Source organism: Thamnophis elegans, chromosome 8, assembly GCF_009769535.1.
Source record: "Thamnophis elegans isolate rThaEle1 chromosome 8, rThaEle1.pri, whole genome shotgun sequence".
NCBI classification, from domain to species: domain Eukaryota; kingdom Metazoa; phylum Chordata; class Lepidosauria; order Squamata; family Colubridae; genus Thamnophis; species Thamnophis elegans.
The window spans coordinates 6,407,134-6,433,023 of NC_045548.1; the positions used below are offsets into that span (position 1 = coordinate 6,407,134).

General features: G+C 40.2%; 1 protein-coding gene across 3 annotated transcripts in view; it reads left to right on the forward strand.

Moving 5' to 3' along the window:
- The first annotated feature begins 5,030 nt into the window (after positions 1–5,030).
- The window catches only part of DSP (desmoplakin), a 75,802-nt gene continuing 54,942 nt past the window's right edge, over positions 5,031–25,890 (forward strand). The window contains exons 1-3 of one of the 3 annotated variants that reach the window (XM_032223270.1): positions 5,031–6,055; positions 18,266–18,368; positions 21,954–22,102. In XM_032223270.1, the coding sequence (XP_032079161.1) occupies positions 5,850–6,055; positions 18,266–18,368; positions 21,954–22,102 (458 nt within the window). In that variant the 5' untranslated portion in view covers positions 5,031–5,849. The remainder of the gene's footprint in view (positions 6,056–18,265; positions 18,369–21,953; positions 22,103–25,890) is intronic. The other 2 variants (XM_032223271.1, XM_032223272.1) reach the window with 2 other exon arrangements.

The window sequence follows — 25,890 nt, forward strand, 5'->3', positions numbered from 1 at the left end:
AGTTAAAACATGTGATGGAACCTTCCCTCAGAAGAACTTTAGAATAATAATAGCATTTGAGTTTGAGTTGAGTTTGAGTTTTATTTCATTTGTATGCCGCCCTTTTCCCCAAGGGGACTCAGGGCGGCTCACAACTCAAGGGAAGGGGGGATACAGACAGTTTAACAACAACACGAACAATACATGGTTAAAAAGCACAACAATCATACCATTCGAAATAGGGGCAGCGAATCTTTAGCCCCAGGCCTGTCGGAACAGCCAGGTCTTAAGGGCTATGCGGAAGGCCTGGAGGGTGGTGAGGGTTCGAATCTCCACGGGGAGTTCGTTCCAGAGGGTCGGAGCAGCCACAGAGAAGGCTCTCCTCCGGGTAGTCGCCAGTCGACACTGGCCGGCTGATGGAATTCGGAGGAGGCCTAATCTGTGGGATCTGATCGGTCTAGTGGAGGTAATTGGCAGTAGGCGGTCTCTCAAGTACCCAGGTCCAATACCATGAAGGGCTTTATAAGTGACGACTAGATTATATTTATATATTATATTAGATTTATACACCGCTTTACATCCCTCTAAGTGATTTACAGAGCCAGCATATTTCCCCCAACAATTTGGGTCTTCATTTTACGGACCTCATAAGGATGGAAGGATGAGTCAATCTTGAGCCACTCAGAATCAAACTCCTGGCGGTGAGTAGCAAGTTAGCCTGCAATACTGCATTCAAACCACCGCATCACCCCAGCTCTTAGTCCTTGTTTACTGACCACCCATTCAGCACCTGTTAGAGTTATGACAGCACTGGAAAAAGAGAAACTGTGATCCCTGAGGTTGTGGCCATTACAACATCCCTGTGCAGCCATGATTGTGATTCAGGCCCTTGGCAACCAGCATATATCTGTGATAGTCAAGAGTGTTTTGCAGTCATACAATCACTATTTGCAACCTTTTCTACCATCTTTCAACAAGCAAAGTCAATGGGGATGCTGCTGGGAACTCATAATTCACAATCATGTGATACTGCACATAATAATCACAGATGATTTGCTTCACAACTGCAATCAGAACGGACATCCTAAGCCAGTAAAGCCCTGTGATGTTTCCCTTTATGGCTGTGTCACATAGCAAGAGAGTTCCTAATTCCACTTGCAGTCAGTGAGGACCAGTATACTTAAAGCTTGAGGAGCTTTAATAAAAACATTTAAATTATCTTGTCATGGGGAAGGTTGGTTCACCGACAAATGCGCGTTCGACAAAAGCGCGCCGACAAATCCGCGGCGAGAAAAGACCGAGGTTGAAATCGCGCCCACAGAAGCGCGCCGATAAATGCACGCCGTCGAAAGCGCGCTATCAAGAAACAACGCGAAAACAACGTAAGAACGCTAACCCTAACCCTAATCCTTACCTTAACCCTAATCGCGCTTTCATCAGCGTGCATTTATGATGCGCTTCTGTGGGCGCGATTTCGACCTCACTCTTTTCTCGCCGCGGTTTTGTCAACACGCTTTTGTCGGGCGCGCATTTGACGGGTCACAGGGAAGGTTATAGAGCCAACAGAAACAAGAAAAAGTGTAGTATTTCACACACTGTAACTTGTGTGCAAAAGTTTGGGCAGAAGCTCTACTTGAATGCCCCTTTTTCTAAGAGGTAAGTATTATCCAATTTATCCTGCACTACAGGTAGTCCTCAACTTACAACAGTTTATTTAGTGACTGTTTGAAGTTACGACATTGAAAAAAGTGACTTATGACCATTTTTCATATTTATGACTGTTGCAGCACCCCCATGGTCACATGATTTACATTCAGATGCTTGACAACTCACATTTATGACAATTGTAGTGTCCCAGAGCAATGTGATCTGCTTTTGCGACCTTCTGACAAGCAAAATCAGATTCATTTAACAACCATGTCCCCAATTTAAGAACCGCTGTGATCCACTTAACAAATGTGGTGAGAAAAGTCATAAAATGGGGCAAAACTCACTCAACAAATGACTCACTGAACATAAAATTTTGGGCTCAATTGTGGTCGCAAGGTGAGGACTACATTCTATTTAATCAAAACATTCTGTTTCAATTATTCCTCTCCCGGTGAATATAAGAGCGAATGTGACAGATTCTCAGAATGGTGTATGAAGATGCTCAGATATTAGCAAATAACTGCTAACTGCAAAATACTGCACGTTTCTACTATAGTGCTTTGAAAAACTGTGGGTTAATAGATCACACACATAACTAATGTAGCTCGTAATGTCAATATTTACATTACATCACTAGCATTTCGTACCTTCTCTCAACTAACTTGTTTCAGTTGGATTTTCTTTCTCATTTGTTCTGCATTGAAAAGCCTGTCAAGAAATAATGTACGTAATTAGACCATTGCAAATAAGATCACACACTGTTCATAGCGGGCAGTTACTGATCTAATTAAAAGATTTACCTTTTCATTCATTTATCAAATTAGTTTCTAAACATTTATAACATTTATATACCTAGAGAAGCAAAAGATGGACTTTAGAATTTTTCTATATTACTTGGAGTAGTGTTATATAAAAATATCGGTTAGAAATAAATTTAATTCACAAAATAAGATTTGTTCTGAGCTACTTTGAGATACAATCGTAAGGAATGCACTTTGCATCAAATTTCATTGTTGCAAAATTTCCAAGTTTTGAGCTCTGCCTCCAAAACAATCACTAAGACGTCTTATTGATCTAAGCCCAATTTCCTTCCAATCTTTTAATGTTATTTGCAGATTTCAAGGGAGAACAATTGGGTTATGGAAAAAGCATAAGAAGTCACTCTTCCAATAGACCATTTTTCCTGATCTTTAAAGCACTTTAGGAGTATGATAGCAGTTAAATTAGCTAAATAATTAGCTAATTTAAAATAAAATAAAAAATCCCAACTAGTTTTATAATTTTATGTGGCAATGTTTTAATGCTTAGAATGAGCTGACACACTTCAACAAACAAAAAATTTATAGTTCTGCGAATTGTTTATAATAGAAGACTTTGATACTGGGCAACTCAAAAGCCTTCAGATCTGGAAGTGTCTTTGTTTAGTTAAGTAAATGACCCTGAGGCCATTTCCCTCTTCTTGTAAAGCATAGGCTCTTGAACATAGTATTTTATTCCTTTATCTCACTTTCCCATCCAGAGTATTCCAAGGAAATAGGGACATTGCCTATTAAAAATAAGAGCCTAGGTGTCACTCAAGAAAATATTGATAGCAGCTACTTCCTAGAAAGGGAATCCACATTCCTGTGTCTCAGATGGGATCTTTGTGACTGGAGCGTGGTTGGAGAGTATATAGCATCATAAAATTTCCTTTAAAAATTTTTATTTTTATTTTTAAATGTACAAATGCAAAAACATAGATACAGACTAAATTTATACCACACACACTGGGACTTCACGTTCCTTCTTATAGCAGTTTAAAATGGGTACATACATTCATCTTTACAATGTTTTCCCCCCCTCTCCTAATATGTTTCACTTAAATTTCACAATTTTTAACCCGGACATTTCCTTTTGTTGCCCTCGAGTTGCCGGCAGGAACACCGCAGACATATGTTTGCGGGGGAGCTGCTGAGGCTGCAACAGAGGGGAGGGGAGAAAGAGGCTGTGGGAATGCGATTCCCCTGTTTCCACTATGGGGCAGCTGGCTAGCCGGAGGTTCATAATCCCGCTCCCTTCCTTGGGAAGCGGACGGAAATTTTCTCCACCATCTTCTCACCCCCCTCCCCCGTTCCCAGCTTTTGGTGAAACTCGTTGGAAGAAATGTCCTTCTGGGTTCGGCTCCAAGTGGGGGAAAAGACACTGGAGACATGGAGGCTGCTTGGAAAGATGGTTTTAATGGTGGACAGGGGCCACATGGCTTGAGCCCTGAACAGAAAAGGGGGATCACAGGCTTCAATGTTGGTGGAGAAGGCAAGGAAGGAAGAGAAGCTGAGTCCCTGGTTTTACGCCCTCTCTGGCCTTTGATCTTGCGCTTGTATTCTGATTGGTTGTCAGACTCCCATGGAGCCATACAGGGGCAACTCTGTAGGCTGCGTTTTGAATCCAGGTTTGGTTGAGTTCTCAGATGCCATGTGAGTTGGGTAAAAGGCCAATATCATGCCTTAATCCCATCACACTGGAGCTGAAGGGGAGAACTCTTTATTATGTAAAGTGCACTAGCTCAGGGTTTAATGGCTCATTGACAAAGGGGGATGGACAGGAAGCTGCAGGAAGCTATTCTGTCTTTTAAAACATGTTTCTTCCTTTTCACATCCAGAGAAATATTCTGCCTTTTCAATATTTCCTAGGATATTTCATTTTTTCTGGGAGAGGGCTGGGTGATAACTTCCTGCCTACCTACTCCCACCGGTAGCCTCCCACCGTCCAGTGCGATCCCACTGTCTGGCCTCCTCAGGGTGCCGTCGGCCAGACAGTGTCGGCTAGCGACCCCCAGGGGGAGAGCCTTCTCTGTGGGAGCCCCTTCCCTCTGGAATGAGCTGCCCCCGGAGCTTCGTATAATCCCCGACCTCCGGTCCTTCCTACGCGCCCTAAAAAGTTGGCTTTTCCAGCAAGCCAGCCTGGCCTGAACAAAACAAAACAAATTATTGATTACTGTTAATTTTAATTCTTTTTTTAAAAAAATGTCATTGTCAATTCTAATTGGGTTTGGGATATTCTATTTAATTTTTTTTTAACTTTTGTATTATGTGTTTCTTTTAATGTTGTACGCCGCCCTGCGTCCTTGGGAGAAGGGTGGCATATAAATCTAATAAACCTAAACCTTAAGCCTGACTCGGGGATGAACTGGGATCCCCTCCACTCGGAAGTCCCCAATTGTATTGCCAGGCGCCCGGCAGAGCCATTCTTCCCCGTTCTTCAACCCGCAGCTGGAAGAGTGAGTCCCCACTTTAAGTAAGGCTTTCTCCCGCGGGAGCCCAGCGCTCCTGACTTGGCCAGACTTCCGCCCAGACTCCCTTGTTGTGTCGTCAAGGGCAGAAAGGCCACCAGGGGGGGAGAAACGAAAGCGAGGACGGGGCGTTGCCTTCCACCTAAGCCAACACCTAAGGTTGGGTAAGCCAGGTAAAGGCGCAGAGGCGGCGGCCCAGGAAGACTCTCTCTCTCTCTTTCTTTCTCTCTCCTGCATTCCCTTGTTTTATCTCTCTGGCTCGACGGGAGGGGTGGAGAAAGGAAAGAGGAGCGGAATGAAGCGGAGGGCGGGGGTTCCACGCCCAGGCTTGTCCGTTCAAAAAGTTTCCCAAACTTTGCGGCTTCGTCCTTCCTTCCTTCCCTGCCTGTAAGGGAGGAGACTGGCTGATCTCCTCCTCCTCCTCCTCCTCCTCCTTCGCCACCACCACCAGTAAAGCCTCCGCTGGTTTTTCTTCTCACCTGGACGCTGCTGCTTGAACGCCAACTGGGAACTGCCTTCTTTTGCTTTCCTCGCCGAACGCCTGGTCTTTTAGCTTATTTCTCTTTTCTCTCTTTTTCTCTTTTGCCTTTAGCCTCTCCCCTCCCATTTTTTGCATACCTGTCCCGGCTTCCTCTCTCTCTCTCTCCCACCCTGACCGCCCCCCCTCCACCGCCCCCCCTTTCTGGCCAGCTGGCTCTCTCTCTGCATTCCTTAAAAGGGAACTAATTTGGGTTTCGCGCTGGTCGCTCGTTGTTTTTTGCTTTTGCCAGAAGTGGGGAGAAAGAAAGAAAGGAAGGAAGGAAAAGAAAGGGGGTGAAAAGCAACCCTTCTCCAGGACAGCTCTCTCTCTCTCTCTCTCCTGTTCCCGTCGGGGCCGAGTTGATGCTTTGCTGGTGATCTGGCTCTTCTCTTCCCTTCTCCGAGGCTTTGAGCGAAAAGACAGCTTTTCAAGATGAGCATCAATGGATCCCATCCCAGGATCAACACCTTGGGCAGGATGGTCCGAGCGGAGTCCGGTCCGGATATGCGCTACGATGTGAACTCCCATATGATGATGGGAGGCGGCGGCGTCGGCGTCGGGGGAAGCAACCATTCTCATAAACAAATGTATTACGTCCAGAAAAGCTACGTCGGGGACATCAACTCGGAAGGATATACGTAAGTGCAAAACAATATCTGGCGTTTCTCCCTCTCCTGGTGCGTATTACCTATGCCTAGATTTTTCTTCTTTCTCTTTGCAAATAAATAGACCAATGCCTAGATTTTTCTTCTTTCTCTTTGCAAATAATGCCTAGATTTTTCTTCTTTCTCTTTGCAAATAATGCCTAGATTTTTCTTCTTTCTCTTTGCAAATAAATAGACCAATGCCTAGATTTTTCTTCTTTCTCTTTGCAAATAATGCCTAGATTTTTCTTCTTTCTCTTTGCAAATAATGCCTAGATTTTTCTTCTTTCTCTTTGCAAATAATGCCCAGATTTTTCTTCTTTCTCTTTGCAAATAAATAGACCTATGCTTAGATTTTTCTTCTTTCTCTTTGCAAATAAATAGAGTTGCCCCTGTTAAGGAGGAACGGACACCATGGGCAGCCCTGGTTGATTGCTGAAACCTGCAGTTGCTTCCTGGCGTATAAATTACCGTGCTGATTAAGCTATGTATCTGTGTGTAGAAAATAAAAGTCCAGTTGCAATTCATTGTATCCTCTGTTTCCACACTCCTCCTCTTATGGAGAATTTACTCTGCATTTGGACTTCAAGAGTATGAGGAAGATTATTTCCTATGGTACCTTAAAAAAAAAGGTTCAGTACAGAGTTCAGAGGTCTTCTGGTTGCAAGTTTTGATAATGTAATGGCTCTTGGCAGGCTGCAGTTTTGGGTGATGGCTGTTGAATTGTAGGATAAAGGAGAGCTCAAGTGGATAATTCACCCATCATTACAGTATCTTGTGGGATTAAAACCAATAGTTTTAACTTCGTGGAGAGCATAAAGTTTTCTGATGAGTAAATGTCCTTTTTTTTGCGTGCATGGTTGTGATTACTATCCTTTTGATAGTGGAATTGCTGCATATCAAGTTTTAAGGCTGGGAATTCTATTTGATCAAAACATTCTGTTTCAATTATCCCTCTCCAGGGGAATATAAGAGCGAATGTGACAGATTCTCAGAATGGTGTATGAAGACACTCAGATATTAGCAATTAACTGCTAAGTGCAAAATACTGCACGTTTCTACTACAGTGCTTTGAAAAACTGTGGGTTAATAGATCACAGATATAACTAATGTAGCTCATAATGTCAATATTTACATTACATCACTAGCTAGATTTTTAAAAAAAGATTATTTGTATCCTTGAGAGAGAGAAAAAAGTGTAACACTGCCTTCATGTGCCTTATTTTTCCTGTTGTGGAGACAGCATGCTGACCAGGAAGTTGCAGGCAGTTATAAACCATGTGTAATTGAAAAGCACAATACAGACCGTGTTACAAACATATCCTACTTAGCAAGAGCAGCTGTTGACCTTGGCTCTTCCTTTATTGCATGCTTGGTACATATTATCCTCTCTAGATAGTTGTTATATGATAACGAGGAGCGTTCACGTGCATATGAGAGAGGGCCAGTATGTGTGGCTTGTCTATGCATGTATAAGTAACATATATGTCAAGTATATGAGATTCTCTCTGATTTCCAGCACCCAAACTGTTTCTAGAGAAAGATTACCATGAATAGTAGCCCATTTGTCTGGTTTATGTAATATTTATTTCACTTGGTTAGCAGGGCTTGCTTTCACTGGTATGACACATTGGCAAAACTAGCAAATAATACTGAAGATTAAAAATTGACCGCCTTTGTAAAGGTGTGAATCTTGACTTCTGCCTTTCGAAATTAGTAGTTGATTTTGTCATCCAGGTTTCTTTTCAGAAGCACCTTCTTTTTTTTTTTTGTTTCATGGGGCTCAGTAGAGGTTTTTTTGGGGTCTTTCTTTGAGTAACAAAATTGGAAAGCTTCTTTTAGCTACTTCCATTTTGTATCCTCACGGCATTGCTGTGGTTGATTACATGGTGTAGTTGCTCTAGTAGGGTTGATAAACTACTAAAGGAAGCTAAGAATGTTGATTCTTAATTCCAACTGTGCGGGCCACTAAAACACAAATTTGCAAAGTACACTTTAAAAGAGACCCGTTTCAAAATTAAATCTCCCCTTTGTGGATGGCCTGCATTCAAAGGCAACTGATGAAACGTGCTTGTTTTTAATCTCTTACTGTGCTTAATGTTTGGGAAGTAATTCCTTTCTCGTCCCTCTCTCCTTTTCTTTGTAAAATTTATTTCTAGTACTCAGTATTTTTTTTCCCTTCATGGGTCTGGGTGTGGACAATTTACTAACTCTGTAGACTCTAGATTTATTGTTAATTTACTATACATTAACTTTTATTGGTAAACATTGATAGTATGGTTATTGAGATATCTTCTTCTGATTATGTTTGAGCACATTGAGACCATGTAGAAACCTTAGATTTGGTGTAGTTCATCAGGCTAGAAACTGGGAGGGGGTGATTGTGATTTCTACTTCCATTTTAGGCACAAGGCCAACTGAGTGACCTTGGGCTAGTGACTGGTCATTCTCTTTCAGCTTTAGAAAGGAGCCAATAGCAACTTCTGAACAACTGCACAAACTCGTCCTGGCAGTTGTCAGGAATCAAAACTGACTCGAAGGCACACACAATAACGCACACAATTAACTCTAGTTAATCATCATTGGTAATAACCCCATCATTGGTACAATAATATATATGGCCGTGCTCTATATTTAACACCCTTCAGAATATTAACCCAGCCTAGTTTGGAAACTATTGTGCAGAAACATTCAGCAAAAATCAGTACATTTTATAAACATACATCTCTGTGGATTCAGAATAAGTAGAAATTTAATAGATTTAACATCCTTCCAGTTTCAGATACAGTGGTCCGCTGAATTTTGTGTCATTTAATTGTTAAAAACAAAAAGAACTCGGCAGAAATTGTGTGAATTGAATTAAAATTAGATGCCAGAAGTTGAGAATGGAGGCAGGACATCTGGAAAGAGAAACCGGTTTTTTTTAAATGCAATTTGAACAACTTTTTTCATGCAAAAATGAATGGAATTGCTTAGGTGTGTACAGTATGTGTTTATGTGTGTGTGTGTGTGTGTGTATGTATGTATGTATGTATGTATGTATTAGATTTTTACATACATGAAGGCAGTGTTAAGGAAAAATATAAATATTAATGTCTGAAATAAGTATATATATATGTCTCCCTTTATTTATTTATCAGCACAAATGCAATATATATATATATATATATATATATATATATATATATATATATATATATATTAGATAGATAGATAGATAGATAGATAGATAGATAGATAGATAGATAGATAGATAGATAGATAGATAGATCTCCTTATTTCAGACATTAATAGTTATATTTTTTTTCCTTTTTGGTTATTTTTTTTATTTTCTTAAGTGTCTTTTTTGCCTGCAACAATATCAGTATTTAGTTTTTGTTACTGTGTTCCTTTTCTCTGGCTACCATACTTCGTTCAATTCTTAGGAATGTATCATTCTTCAACATTAGGCATTTACAAATCATAACATTTGAGAAAGTTTTCATATTGAAACATAGAAGCATTGGCACATATATTTCTGATTGCAAACTATTTGTTCATCACAGTTTCAGCAAACTTGCCTGTGAGGTTAAGGTCTCGTTTTCTTAACCTTTTTTTTTTGGTCTATTTTTGGTCGTCTTCCAGCTTCTAACTTACTGAAATGACAGTGCCAGCCTCTCCCTCCCCCAAGGGTTGAGTAATCTGTCTGTTCTCAGCTTCTCAATTGTGGGAATCTAGGAGTAAGTTGGTTTCTGTAGCAGTTTCATTGATAAGGAATGAAAAATGCAAATGGAATGGCTAGTGATTAGCTCCACGCTTTGCAAAAAGCTTCCCACCAGCCAATGCTCCTTTATCACTCTTTTTCTTTTTCCACTCATTGTAAAGCATTTTATCTCAGAAGAGCTACTCGCTTTCTCCAGTATCAGGCATGAGGGATGGGTGGTGTGCATGTTTCCCCCTTCCTCTCTCTACTGGACACTCACTTCTCTGAGATTGTATCCTGCTTGAGCAGGGGGCTGGACTAGGAGATCTCCAAGGTCCCTTCCAGCTCTATTCTAAGATTCTCTCCTCCTGTAATTGCGTTTATCTTTTCCTTGTGCAGAGCAGGGAGTATAAGCTACCTTCAAGGCAACACTGCCAATCTCTCCTTACCTAGATCAACTCCCAGAAAGCCAATAGAATTTGCCAATAGAAACAATTTCAATTGATGGAATCAAGAGGAAGATGATTGTGTCTCCCCAGTTACTGTTTGCCTGCAAAAATCTGATATGGTCTATCAAAACCCTTTGGAACAGATTTTGAGAGCTTTCAAAGGGGGGGGGGGGAGGGAGGGGAAATTTAGCATCACAAAATTAATAGCATTTTTTTTTCAAGCAATATTGGATGTTGCTTCTTGAAATTCTTACACCTCTATATGCAAAGTCATTTTCACGTCGCTTATTAAGTGTGGAGAAGTAGTGGTAAGATTTGATTTGTGCTTAAATTTGGGTTGCATTTGTTTCTAAAACATAATTTCTAATTTCTTCTCTTTATAGATAGTTTTATTTTCATTTTCATACAGTCACACATATACTGTACAGAACCGGGGCCATATAACATTAAACAATAAACACAGCCATTCCTCTTGTCAATAATACCCCCCAAAATAGAAACCCAATGTACCTCTTCGACCCTCCATACACCCTTTCTTTCGCCCCCCTCCAACTTTCCGTCTTCCCACCATCATTCCCCTCTACCCTACTTAATTTCTAATTTCTTAATGCATCAGTGTTTAAAATAAGGGTAAGAACTATTATAAGGCAAGGCTGTCTTTTAAATGTCTTTTAAATCTATCGGTGAACTTACTTGCAGAAACAAGTAGGATACAGGTAGCAGTCTGTACAGTCATACAAAGACTAGAATTACAACTTCATTTTTTTTTTAAAAAAAATCCTTGTTAATTCTTTTTTTCCTTATTTCCAAAGGCTTGTTCTGGGGCAGGGCAGGGCAAGGCAAGGCAGAGTAGGGCAGGGCATTGCAGACTATGTGAACAAATGCAACCAGTATGTTTGTTAATGAAAATGACTGCTACACCATCACAATTCCAAGATGAGAATAAGGAGTGTCCCATAATACCATGACTAATGAAAAGATCACTTGATAAAAAATAAAAAAAAACAGGAGCATGCAACCTGATTGCCAAGCATAATCAGATATAAAGAGCTAACGATCATAGGTGGGTTTGTGCAGGTAAGGGAGACTAAAAGCAATTAAAAAGTAAATAAAGAACTAGGATATTCATTCAGCTGTTCATTAAAAAATAGTAAAGCCACTTTGCCCCTCTTTAAGACAGTTAAGGAGGTAAGTGAGATATTGTACAGTTTGGTGTGCAGAATTGGCACATCTGAGAAAGTACAGATGTCATATCCCCCAATAGCTGTGCTGATCCTTCATAAATTGAGTGGTGCAAGTGGCACATTACACAATGAATGAATCAAATGTGTTATAGCTGATTAGGTTGCTATGCAGAGAAGTCATTCCCAGTCTGCTAAGCTTAGACCATGGTTAAGGGGTCAAAAGTTATCATGGCATAAATTCTCCCAAATTTCCAAATGATACTGGTTCAGTATTATTTCAGTGCTAATCTTGGCTAATATTAGAAGGTTCTGAGCCTGTTTGATTGTCATTCTGAGTCAAGTCACAGCTTAATTCTGAGTGGATCTGTTTCCATCTGCTCTTGCCCCCCCCTTTTTAAAAAATCCCTACTGTTTGCTTCAGCTAGCAATTTCTGTTGGTATATTATCTGAATGCAGAATGCACAGTACTTCCAGATTCTGCTAATTAGAAAATTAACCTACATAAGCTTTAGAAAAATAATTATGTCTCAGCATAATTATTTATCTCATCATTTTCATGAGCGTACGATTATTAGTCTTTGTTTTTTTTCCTTCAAAAAAGCTTAACAGTTGCTTCTGTGATTGCAAGTTATTAACACGTAACGTTGACTTGGAGTAGTGCTATTAGGCTCTGCTTTGGCAATCTCGGGTATCTGGATAATGCCATCTTGCATTTGTAAAAGGAAGCAAGGTTCTAGTCCTCGTTGCCAATTCAGAATTCTATTTGTGATAAGGAAATAGATGGTAATGTAGGAAACTTAATAAGAAATATATTGAGATAAATTGTGTGTGTGTGTGTGTGTGTGTGTGTGTGTGTGTGTGTGTGTATAAGATTTTTGTGGCCTAATGGCTAAGATGTCTGCCTAGTATGTAATATAGCCCAGGTTCAAATCCCAGTAAGGGTATGGCTAGCTGATGAGAGCTAAATAGCTTGAAATAGATCTATACTAGTCTCCCTTTATTTATTTATCAGCACAAATTCTATATATGTATAGTGTCACAACCGCTGGTATGCCCCAATTATGGGAAGAAGCTAACTGCTTCCATTATCTGTCAATCAGCTCGTCATAAGAGTCCATCATGACAGAAAACCAATATTTTTACTGTTGCCTTTGTTATATATGTAATACAGCACAGGTTCGAATCCCAGTAAGGGTATGGCTAGCTGATGAGAGCTAAATAGCTTGAAATAGATCTATACTAGTCTCCCTTTATTTATTTATCAGCACAAATACAACACACACACACACACACCTATATATATATGTGTGTGTGAGAGAGAGAATAAATACAGTATTGAATTACTGCAAATTTGAGGCTGATTTTTTTTTCATATTTGCATATGCATGGTAACAAACTCTGAAATTTAAAAGAACAAACCAAGAATAAGAATAATAAAACAGCTTATAAGCTATGAAAGGAGGTTAAAGTCTTGCAGGAAATGGGGTGAAGAAAGTTTTTGCCTAGTACTGAAATGACAGTCAAGTAAAATATTAGAGACTGTGCTTTTAGACAGCTTTCTGCAGCCAACCAGTGGCGCGTCCCAAAATTAATGTTTTGCCTTCAGGCTTTTTGAGTAAATTACAGGTTCACCTCTATCCATTTATCTTTCTTGATGCTGCCTCTTATTCTTTTGCCTAGTACTGTACTGTAGATGATAATGTGATTTAGAAGAATAGCTTGTCGTTGTAATGAGATGGCTGCTGTATCGTTTGCAAACTATGATGAAAATGTTAAACATTAAAACATGCTAAACGTTTTTGTACTAAAGTGGTGGTAGATAAAGTGATAGTAGATCTGCAACAGGTGTTACGCCTGCACCATTTATCACTTGATGACTACTTGTTAATAAATGCAATATGTGAGCTCAGATGCTTTCTCTGGATAAAATTGTTCTGATTGACTGATAGGCTGAAGATTCATTCAAGAAGTTTTCTCATTAAAAAAAACAAACCCAAATCCAACATATACTAATCCAATGCTTTCCAGTTGCTTGGAAATAGCAGAATTCCCGACTTCTGTTGTTCATTTAGTGCAAGTGGATCTTTATTTTTAAGCCACAATACAATGTAGCATAATAATACAAATGGATATGGTGGCTAACAGGCTGAATTAGATCTGGAAAGTAATACTTTCTTAAAAATTGGGGAAAAAAACTTAGTTTATTTATTACAGTCAGTGCATAAAACACATTGTATACTAAAAAAAAATTAATTAGATGAAGGTATCAATCAAACTGCTGCATATCTTGTGCATTGCATCACAAAATTTGGCTACACTTAATGCAGTGGAGTGATTTGAGCCGGAAAATAAGAGGCTGTAATCAAAGTATTCAGAAGGACCAGGGAAGTTAATTGAATATAAAGTTAAGAGCTCATAATGTCAGTGTAAAGCAAACACTCTTAACAAGGCGCCTTTGATGTTTCCAATGGCTTCTTTACATTGGTGTAGTCTTCATTTGACTGAGGTAGTCTTTATTTGAATAGCATAGTCTTGATTTGAATCCCCTCTAAAACCATTGATGAGAGTTCAACAAACATGCTAATGTTAAGGTTCATCTTAGTAAATTTGTTTAGATATTTAGCATGTGTGACAAACTACATCGAAATATGTCTTCACGGAGGAGCCTCAGGGGTGAGTGGCTATCAAGTTATCTTGGGGCATTGCCTGGCTGCCTCTTCTGGAGGTGGTTTTCAGCAAGTTCTGACCAGTTTTGGAGAACCAGTAGTGGAAATTTTGAGTAGGCTGGAGAACTGGTAAATACCACCTCTGACTGGCCCTGCCCCATCTATTCTCTGCCTCCCGAGTCCCAGGTGATCAGGAGGAAATGGGGATTTTGCCACAACTTTCCCCTGCATGTGTATTTGTATTACAGAAGAGTAGCAGTTTTTAATTTATTGCCTTGCCAATAAAGGAAGTAAAATTATCAGAAAGGACCACAGGAGTTAGGGGGAGATCTGCCAGGGAGAAGAAGAAAAGTTTAATTCAGTCTGTGAAAATATGTACCCAGGCATTGGAATTAATCTTACTGACCTCAACCTGGTGATATCGGACTACATTTGAAATACAATATGAGACTTAAAATATTGCCTGAAAGAGACTGAAACTCTCCCAAGATGGCAGAAGAAATACATGGATCTAATTGGATGCCAAATAATTATTATTTTCTTGGCCTGAATGGGAATATACTTTGCTCTCTTGTAAAAGAAAGTTTATGGACTTATAGCATTGGGCTTTTTGCATTACGTGATCCGTATATGTATGTGTGTGTGTATGTGTATATATATATATATATATATATATATATATATAATATTATATTATATTATATTATATTATATTATATTATATTATATTATATTATATTATATTATATTATATTATATTATATTATATTATATTATATTATATTATATTATATTTATTATATTATATTATATTATATTATATTAAATTAATATATATATATATATTACTCTCAAATCTAATAGATACCTTTCACCCTGGCCTGGCTGATAACGGATAAGAGCCTGTGGCCTAATGGCTAAGATGTCTGCCTAGTATGTAATATAGCCCAGGTTCAAATCCCAGTAAGGGTATGGCTAGCTGATGAGAGCTAAATAGCTTGAAATAGATCTATACTAGTCTCCCTTTATTTATTTATCAGCACAAATAGAACAAAATGTAACAAAAAGGCAACAGTAAAAATATTGGGTTTCTGTCTGGATGGTCTCATGTGACGAGCCGATAGACAGAGAATGGAAGCAGTAAACTTCCATATTTGGGCATACCAGGGGTTGTGACTCTAAATACATACATGCATGCATACATACATACATACATGCATGCATGCATACATACATACATGCATGCATGCATACATATACACACACACACACACACACACACACACACATCCTACAAGCGCTTGTGACATGAAACACAACACAGTAACACTTTAATGAGTAAAGTATCTTCTCAATTGGATGATTGTTTACTTTCCAAACATATGTTTTTAGGGTCTTTAGCACATCCAACAACTTGGTTGATTATAGTGAATTTCTAGGGTTTCGAGTGGCAGTGTTTCGCCAGGATCTGCAATGCTCTTTTTTAGGCTACTATAGGTTCGGGCAAACAGAACTACTACACCATCTGTCTGCAAGAGGATTGCTATATAGTTTTCCTGCCAGTTGCAGGGTACTTTCCTGCATTGAATGTTTTAATAACAAATTCTTCCATTTGGGAGATGCCTGAGCCTGTTTTAGAGCTCTGATCTTAGCACAGAGGTAGTATATGGTTCAAGCACCTCGCCTACATCTAGCTAGTGCTAACTTGCAACTCGGGATGACTGTATTGTGGAAAATCAGCCCAGCCAAGGGTTCTTTGTTCTTTCAGCACAACAAAATATCTCTTTTTAAATAAAAGAGCAATTGTCTTTTTTGCCACTATTACTGTACCAGGCAACATTCTCCTTTATTTAGCTTTTCTAAATTAAAAAAAGAAAACTTAGAATGGCATCCAAAATATATTTTAAGCTTCAAAGTTGGGAATAATATTCTAGTGGATAATTCCAAAGGATGGCACTCTTGTAAATGTGCTGTTCTATTTTTTATCTCCTTTGTTCCGTAAAGCCTAAGAAAAAGATTAATATTACTCCGGCATTCGCATGTATAACAATTGTACAATATGGTAGAAATGAATCTGAAGGTAGGATCCACAGATGGGTGAATTTCGGACACGGGAAACTCTTGTTTGCAAATTTGACTATGTCATTTTGCAGTCAAAGTCAGATTTGCCTGGAAAACGGGGCACAGTAAAAACCCTTTCCATGTTATTTTAATCAGTGTGAATATTACTCTCAAAAACATTTTAAATTGTGTTGTGCCCTTCAGAGTCTCCTTCGTATCACAACTTTCTGGATGGTGCTTTGGTCTCCTAATAATCGTTTTTCTTAATTGGAGTCCCTTAAGCTCACTGGATCTTAATTCTCAGAATTCCCTAGCGAGCATGGCTGGTGGCAAGGAATTCTGGGAAGAGAAATTGCTGGCTTATATATTACATTTTTTACTTGCTGAATAGTCAAGGTTTTCATTTTTAGAAAAGAATGGCAGAAAAATTCCTCATGAAAGGATCTCCACCACATGACCGTTTCACTAACAAATGAAATCCAAAACAATCTATAGATCGTTTCGAATTCCACCATAATCTTATTTTGCGAGCTTGCACGGGGTGTGTTCAGTGTTGGCAAATTTCCGATGGCTGTTCTTTTACAACCAAACATTATAATAGAGCCTTAGTCTCTTACACCAAGTACCTCACCAAAATGTCAATTATGAGAATCTGGAAAGGCAGTCTGATTTTGGAGATTGCTTAAGACAAATTGCCAGATGAGATTTATAATAGTTTTTAAAAAGGTGAGGAGATTTCAGAGATCTGATCTGAACTTCCATCATATGAACTGAGGCTTATAATATACCTATCGTGTCCCTGACATTCAGGGCACATCAGGGGTGGGTTTCTCGCCCCGTTCCAACCGGTTCGTTTGGAACGGAGCCGGCGGCGTCCTCGTGCACGCGCGCAGTGCACGCATGTGTACTAGTGTCTGTGCGATGCTCCAGCTGCTCCTGGAGGATCCCTCAGGCGCTGTATGCGTTCTGCGCATGCGTGGAAGCGCAGAACTCGTCAAAACCGGGTAAGGAGCGCGGGCGGGCGGGCCCTTCGCTGTTCCCGGAAGTTACTTACTTCCGGGTTCGCCGACCAACTGGTTCGCGGGGACCGCCACGAACTGGTTGAAACCCACCCCTGGGGCACATACATCCCCAAAAAGAGAGTATCTGAACACATGGCCAAACCAAAAATTCATTTACAGTAATGGAACAAATGAAACTTTTGCTCCTGGTTCCCCACCTTTGCCTCTTGCAACATCCTTTTAGGAGAAAACTGTACAGCTGGGAGTAGGAAACCTTTGTGTTGATAAACTGCAAACTATTCAGGAACCTGAAAGTATACATAAACATCTCTTCCATCTGGGCCTTGTGTCAAATATGTACTTCGGATGGTGTGACCTTGAAGTTGAAAGATCCTCCATGTATTGATTAATTACATACTGTTTTTTTTTGGATACCTTTAATTGAGTTAATTGGGAATGAGTAACAAGATCAAAGGAAGAAACTATCAAGGGTAACAAGCAGGTATATATATTTGAAACGAGAAGCAAGAGCTCCAGTTCACCAAAAGGCAACTTTTGAGATAGTATTGACTGCTGGAAATATTCTGGGAGGGATTTCCAAAATGAAGCTTTTAGGAAGAGGGGCAAAGAAAACTGCATTTTATACTAAGGATTTAGTTGTGTTATCATACCCTATATGTCGTTCCCGCAAACCCCCCCCCCCCCCAGCTAATACTTAACACAGTTTTCTTCAACCCAGCATTCTCTACACTCTGATTCCTTGCAATTCTCTCGCTTATATTGACTGGCCAAAATAGGAGTTAAAGTTCAACGCATCGTAAAGATGCCAATTCAATGGTGAAAGCTGTATTAAGAACATTCTCTTAAATTTTCTCATCATTTGTATGGATTTGATCTATGGAAAAAAACTCCCAATTCACAGCAGGTTAGCAGCCGTAGCATGTTCCCACAGTAGTTTCACAGAGTGCAGACTCAGCATTGTAATACCATGAAAAGGAGTGACCCAAGTATCATCAGGATCTTTCTGAAGTCGAGCAGGTTACAACACTTTAATTTAAATAAGGTGTGTTGTGTTCTTTCGGGGAGAAAACACATTTATAATTAATGGTTGATTTCACACAGTGTAATTGTGTATTCTCTTTCTCTCTCTTGCTCTTTCAGTCAAAATGGAAATGCTACCATGTCCCGCCGTCAGAACACCATTCAAGACCTTATGCAAAGCTGCTCGGATTGTCTCATGCGCGCTGAACTCATAGTGCAACCTGTAAGTTGGGAGATGGCATTGCTTCACTATTTTTAATAATAAGTGAACAGTGGCACATATTGCAGAAAGTAAATCAACATGTTACTAAGGAATGCATAAAACGGTAGAACACTTGCTTTATAGTGAAAAGGTTTAGGGTTCATCTTCACCACACAGAGTAGCCAAATCTTGCCCTGCTCATTTCAGGTCCTAAAAGATTAGGAATAATACCCATTGGGAGGTTCCTTGGAGTGTTACTGTCAGAGAAATAGGTCGGATTCATATATTGGTTATGTACAGTGGTGGGTTTCAAAAATTTTTAGAACCTCTTCTGTAGGTGTGGCCTGCTTTGTGGGAGTGGCTTGCTGGCCATGTGACCAGGTGGGAGTGGCTTGCCAGCCATGTGACCAGGTGGGAGTGGCTTGCCAGCCATGTGACTGGGTGGGCGTGGCCAACTTGTAAAATGTGGTGAAACTCACTTAACAACGCTCTTGCTTAGCAATTAAAACGTTGGCTCAGAAACTCTGGCATTTGAAGTGTGCAAGTCTTAAAGCTGTCAAGTTACAAGACCCTTGCACCCCTAACCCTTTAGAAAAAAACCTCAGGGGTGTTCAAACCTGACAGCTTTAAGACTTTAAGGTTTAGCTAGGACTCTTAGAGGTGGGCAGGGCGATTGGTGAGCCAGCCAATCAGTGAGCAGTAGGCGGGGGAAGTGTACGGATGGGCGGGGGAAGGGAGCTGGAATTGGTCTAAACAGCACTGTAGATTTGTGGAACCTCTTCTATAGAAGAGGTTAGAACTGGCAGGAACCAGTTTACCGGCTAAACCGCGCCTGACTAAACCGCGTCGCTGACCTCATCAACAGGGCAACAACAGCGCGGAGACAGAAGCACGCTGTAAATGTACATGTTGATGATGTCAGCGACGCGGTTTAGTCGGGCGCGGTTTAGTCCAGCGCGGTTTTGACGGGTCATGGCAGAAACCCACCCCTGGTTATGTAACACACTTGTGCTTGATTATTGAATAAACTTGAGTTGTATAGGTTCATATAACACACAAAGTGGTCACCAATGCTTGTGTTACTTCATGCTTGCAAAACCAGTCATAAATTATTTTGCTATTGGACTGCTTCCTACATTAAACATTATTTTTTTTAGATTCCCACATTAATTAACATTAAAATGCCAATTTGTCATGGCATATACATATATTTTATCTTTTGATAGCTGCTCTTAAGAAAGAAGAGTAATTTTATTCAATACCTGTTCATTCCTATAGAGATGCATCATCAATTAAAATTTTAGGCGTGGCTTCTTTTTGAAACCTCCTTCATTGTATACAGAATCCTTTTTTCATGTCTTATTTTCTTTCTTTCTGTCCCCTGAATTTGGTGTTCTGCCAGTTAGCATCTCCAAGAGAACAGAGAGAGAGAAGAGAGGGGGAGAGAGGGAGAGAGGGGGGAGAGAGAGGAAGGGAGGGAATAAAAACCTACGTAGAAAAAGCTAAATATGACCCAGTTGTCTTCACAGTGGCAAAAGCAATCTTTTACAACTGGTCCCTGATTTACAACAGGTTATTTAGTGACTGAAGTTACAACAGTACTTTAAAAAAGTGACTTACAACCATTTTTCATGCTTATGACCATTGCAGCAGCCCTGTGGATATAGCAATAGCAGTTAGACTTATATACCGCTTCATAGGGCTTTCAGCCCTCTCTAAGCGCTTTACAGAGTCAGTATATCGCCCCCAACAACAATCCGGGTCCTCATTTTACCCACCTCGGAAGGATGGAAGGCTGAGTCAACCTTGAGCCGGTGAGATTTGAAGAGCCGAACTGCAGAACTGCAGTCAGCTGAAGTAGCCTGCAGTGCTGCATTTAACCACTGCGCCACCTCGGCTCATATGTGATCAGAATTTGGATGTTTGGTAATTGATTCATATTTATGACAGTTGCAATGTCCAGGGGTCATGTTTAATCACCTTTTTTGACCTGACAAGCAAATTCATTGGAGAAGCTGGACTCCCTTAACTGTTTCTAACTTAACTGCAGTGACTTAGCAACTGTGGCAAGAAAAGTCATTAAGTGGAAAGTAACTCACTTAACAAATGTCTCACTTAGCAACAGAAATTTTGGGCTCAATTGCGATCATAAGTTGAGGACCACCTGTATAAAGACATTTTTTCCAGTCTCTTACTCTATTTACTAGTGATTCACATCATAGAACTTTTCATTCAGTATTAGCAACATTTTGTCTTGAGTTTCTCATTTTGGTTTTCTAGCGTCAAGTTTTACCATTGGCAAATCACTCTAGTCTTGATTGCTGAAATGAATAATTATTTTCCTTGAAAAATGTTAGACATGCATCATAGTTGGAACTGGTTTTTTTTTTTGGATGCGATGGCAATACTGCACAGTGTGCCATTATTGGAAACTGATTCACCCTGGGACAGATTTTGAAGATTGCAGTCCAATTCCAAGCAGAGATATTTTTTATTAAATTTTACCAAATCAGTATATACCAAAACACACTGGAGCAGCATTACACATGTTATCAGCTGCAGAAATTCTATAGGACTTTTATTTTAAAAAGTCAGTTAATTCCTTCTTTGAAAGAATTAAAATGAAACTTTGGAAGTATATGCCTCATTGCCTAAAATAGCTTTGTTGTTGTTGTTTTTAAATGTAAATCTGATGTGGAATTCATTTGGAATTGAACCAGAGGTGGGTTCCTGCCAGTTCGCACCTGTTCGGTAGAACCGGTTTGTCAAATCTACCGAACCGGTTAGAAGAGGTTCCACCAGTGGACCCGGAAAGCAGGCCACACCTACAGAAGAGGTTCCAAAATTTTTTGAAACCCACCACTGACACACACACACACACACACACACACACACACACAGACAGACAGACAAACAGACAGACATACACAGAGAGAAAGGAAGAAAGAAATAAAAAAAGAAAGAAAAAGAGAGAGAGAGATGAAAGAAAAAAAGGAAAAGGGGACAGAGGGACAAAAGGAAGGAGAGAGAGAGAGAGAGAGAGAGAGAGAGAGAGAGAGAGAGAGAGAGAGAGAGAGAGAGAGAAAACACATGGCCGGCAAGCCACTCCCACCAGGTCACATGGCTGGCAAGCAACTCCCACAAAGGAGGCCACACCCACAGAGTAGGTTCGGAAAAATTTTGAAACCCACCACTGAATTGAACACTGTTCTTGCATTAGACTTGCATGCATGGAATTGTGTTGCACTCAAAATGTTGATTTTTTTAAAAAAAATATGATAAAAAATTGAAAAGAAAAGTAAAAGAATAGGCAAACATGTATGCAGCCTTACACTTGCTTGCACTGAATTACACTTGTCATTTTGGAAACAGCCCCACCCCAGCCCCCTAACACACATATATTTGGAGCCTTTTGCTATCTCTTTAGTTTCTGATCTTATGTGCATATTTTGGAAAGTCTATTTAGTACAAATTGCAGTAGCTGTAATTGTCCAAATTCTGTTCAAAGACATGTGCAGTCTTTTATGTTTTAGTACTATTGATAAATTGATCTGTGTCTCTGTGTGTGTCGATAGGGTGATTTATGCTTTATTTTAATTGTTTTAGGAACTGAAGTATGGAGAAGGTATCCAAATTAGCAGGAACCGAGAGCTGGAGGAGTGCTTTGGCCAGGCAAATGAACACATGGACATCCTTGATGGATTGATCAGAGAAATGAGACAGATGGGACAGCCGTGTGATCTCTACCAGAAAAGGTATATTTGTACCTAAGTAGCATGACTAGGGTACTGAAGTAGTTACCTCTGTCACATTGAATAAACAAGTAGATGCATATTGATGATTACATATGGAAGATGGTTATTCTAGGTCAGTGGTTCCCAAACTTGGCAACTTTAAGACTTGTGGACTTCAACTCCCAGAATTCTCCAGCCAGCTCCACTGGGAACCACTGTTGGGAACCACTGTTCTAGGTGATATACATCTAGAATTATGTGATGCAACCTTTATTTTGATGGACCCGGGGGAGGGGTCAAACTCAAGACCCGCGGGCTGGATTCGGCCCCTGGGTACTTAGATCTGGCCTGTGGGGCCGCCCTGGAAAAAGTGAAGGACCGGCTCATGGCGCCTCTGCCAGTGAAAATGGGCTCCCAATCTCCATTTTCAGCTGGGCTGCCTACAAGCCCCTGCCAGTGAAAATGGAGCTTGGGAGGACTGCATGCTCCGTTTTTGCAGGCAGAGGGCTGCAGGAGGCCGTCCCAGCCAAAAACGGAGATTGAGAGTCCATTTTCACTAACAAAGGCACCACAGGTGCCCTTGACACGAGTGACATCAATCTGCCCCCCTGCCCCCCCCCCAGGTCAAACACAACCCTGATACGACCCTCAATGAAATCGAGTTTGACACTCCTGGGCTAGATAGCAATACCGCTTCATAGGGCTTTCAGCCCTCTCTAAGCGGTTTACAGAGTCAGCATATCGCCCCCACAGTCTGGGTCCTCATTTCACCCGCCTCGGAAGGATGGAAGGCTGAGTCGACCTTGAGCCGGTGAGATTAGAACCGCTGAACTGCAGATAAGAGTCAGCTGAAGTGGCCTGCAGTACTGCACCCTAACCACTGCGCATCTCGGCTCTTTTTGAATAGTAAATTATTCAGATCTCATCTAATGTCAGCATTCCTGGATAGAAAACACAAACTAGATAAATTAAATCTCTCAAATACATTTTATTTATTTCATTTTCATTTTCATTTTATACAATCACTTATATACTGTGCGTAACAAAAAAAAACAAAGAGAAAAAAAACAAACAAAAAAAAAAACCCCCAACATAACACTTCAATCCCCCATACACCCTCTCTTCTCCCCTCCAACTTTCATTTCACCCCTCCAGCATTCCCCTCTTCTACTTCCCTTCCCCCTCAGACATCTCCCCCTCCCCCATCTCACCCTCCTTACATTCCCTCTCACTCCCTCTTTACTTCTCCCTCCTCTTTCCCTCTTCTCCTCGCTTTGGTGTATCCATCAGTTTGTTTTTTTTTTTTTTTTTTAAAAGAATAAAAGAGAAAAAGAAAAAAAAAAGGAAAACGAGCCGCAGTATACAAGTGAATTCTTATTGTTCTAAGAATTGAAACTGTAATTCCACCCTCCCCCCTCCCCCCTATAATCCCCCCTCCCTAACCCCCTTACGGCTTCGCAGGTCCCATACCCGGCATAATTCTTTAACAAGCATTTGAGTATAATAAGGCCAGCTAACTTTAAAATTAAAAAAAGAAAAGAAAAGAAAAGCCAAAGGAAAAAAAAAAAAAGAGAATAATAAAAAATACACACACACCTAAAAAGAAAAGGGAAACAGAGAAGGGTCAATAAACCCACTACGTTAACACAGCTTCCCATTATCTGTAAATCTTAAACAATGTAGCTCATTCCAAATTTCGATTATTTTACTACTTGCAGGGTTTCAAACTATATTAAAGCCAGGTAAGTTGATCAATTAGGATTCCCCAACTAAAAGTCTCATTGCTTTGTCTATCTATTCAAACCTTTAATTTCTCTCTTTTTTATCCGAATATCCAAACCTTTCTATAAAACCATTAAACTCAAGTACTTCTTTCATTTTTCATTTCCAACACCTCCCTTTCTATCCTTACCCACCTCCACATGTAAATTTTTTACCTTCCACCCTGCCTTTATCTATGTCCATATATATATTTTATCCGCGTCCATTGCTCCTCCCATATTTACTCCACTTTCCTGAAGACTCTCCGACCAATCTTTCTTGACCTTATATTGAAATAGCAACTCAAACAAATATCAGCTTGCATTCTAGCCCCAAGTAGTCTAATTAAGCTTTCGCTACCCTTCCCTCTCCCACGCGCCTCCCAACTCCATTCGTCCCAGACCACAACTCAAAAAGATCGCAATCTCCGCTCTCCTCGCCTAAGAAAATAATTCATGCGCAATTTGAGTTAGAATTCAGACAAATCTTATATACAATATGTGTCCACAATCAGCAACGCTTCTTTCAGTCTCCATGTCTCATCATCAATATACCACTTTTCCATTTTATCCCAGACGGAAATCATAAAGCTTTAAGAACATCGCTTAGTCTTTATTCTTTAGTCTTCTGCCCTTCCGGAAGAGGAAAGCAACACCCTCCGCCTTGTAGCCACGTGTCTCGCTGTTTGTCTTCTCCTTCTCCTTGTCTCTCTCCAGGTCCGGATGAATCAGGAAGTCCCGCCTTCAGGATCTCGTAGTAAAATTCTCGGGCTTCACAGACAGAGTTAATGCGGTGTTTTTGGTTGCCAAATGTAACTGTAATACCAGCTGGGACTTCCCATTTGTATGGAATCTGAGAATTTCTGAGTTCTTCGGTTAAGAAAGCGTACTCTTTCCTTGTTCTTAATAATTGAAATGGTATCTCTTTAAAAACAATCAAGTCCTGTCCGTCAATTCTCAACCTCTTGCTGTAAAGCCTCTGTATTATCTCATTTCTGGATTCCCTTGTGGTAAAGTATATTATTATGTCCCTCGGAAGCTGTCGCTGTTTTGCTACCCAGGAATTCTGGCGGTAAATTCTTTGAATCTGCCAATCAAAGTTAAATCCCGGACTTCCCACCAAGCGGCTGAAAGCCTCAAAGAAGATCTGTTTCAAATTCTCCTGTTGGTTTTCACGCAGTCCTCTAACCCTTATTGCAAAGGCAGTCTTATTGTAATTTATCATGACAAGTTGTTTTTGAGCAATTTCCATTTCCTGTTGTAACGTTTGAATTTTGGATATCAAATTAAGGTTAGTTTCTTCCAAAAGTTCCAATTTGTCCTCCGCTTCAGCAATATAATCTGTCATGACTGTCATTACTCCGATCATATCCTTCTTTGCCTGAGCAATTTTAGCATCAAATTGATCATATAAATCCGATATCAGTTGATTAATTTCCTGTCTGAAATCATTAAGCGTTTTGAGAAGAAATTCTTGTGTTAACAAATCTCCCGTGGAGGGTGTGGGAGGCAAGGGTAGCGGCTTCATAGCAGTTTTTAGAGATATGTTATTAAGGAAGCGCTTCTGTTTAGATTTGGGAGCCATTCCAAAGTAGAAATAAAAGACAAGCAATCAAGCGAGCCAAAAATCAAAGTCTCTGCTCCCCTCAGTTAATCTTTTAGCAATTAGTACAGAGAAGCCTTCAGGAGGGTAGGGCTGGCTAAGTACGTCACATCAAACACAAAAACTACGAGATCGCCATCTTGTGACGCAGCTAAAAAAGGAAGGGAGCCTTTTGCGAAATTGAAGCTGGTATTTTAGATAGTAATAAAAGAAATTCCTCAGGAATGGTCCCCGCCCGGATTGACTTTTAAATAGCTTAGCTTTGTCCTGGGGGGGGGGGCAATCTGCCTAGGCTGCAAAAAAGGCAGCGCGGAAAACTGGCCGGAGTAAAGGCTCAGCTAATGTTGAACCTCTTCTCCATTCACAGCAAAAAAAAAGCTATGAATTACAAAGAGATCCTAACGACTGACCTTCTCCCTGCCCCTTTCTGCCAGAAAGGGGAGATA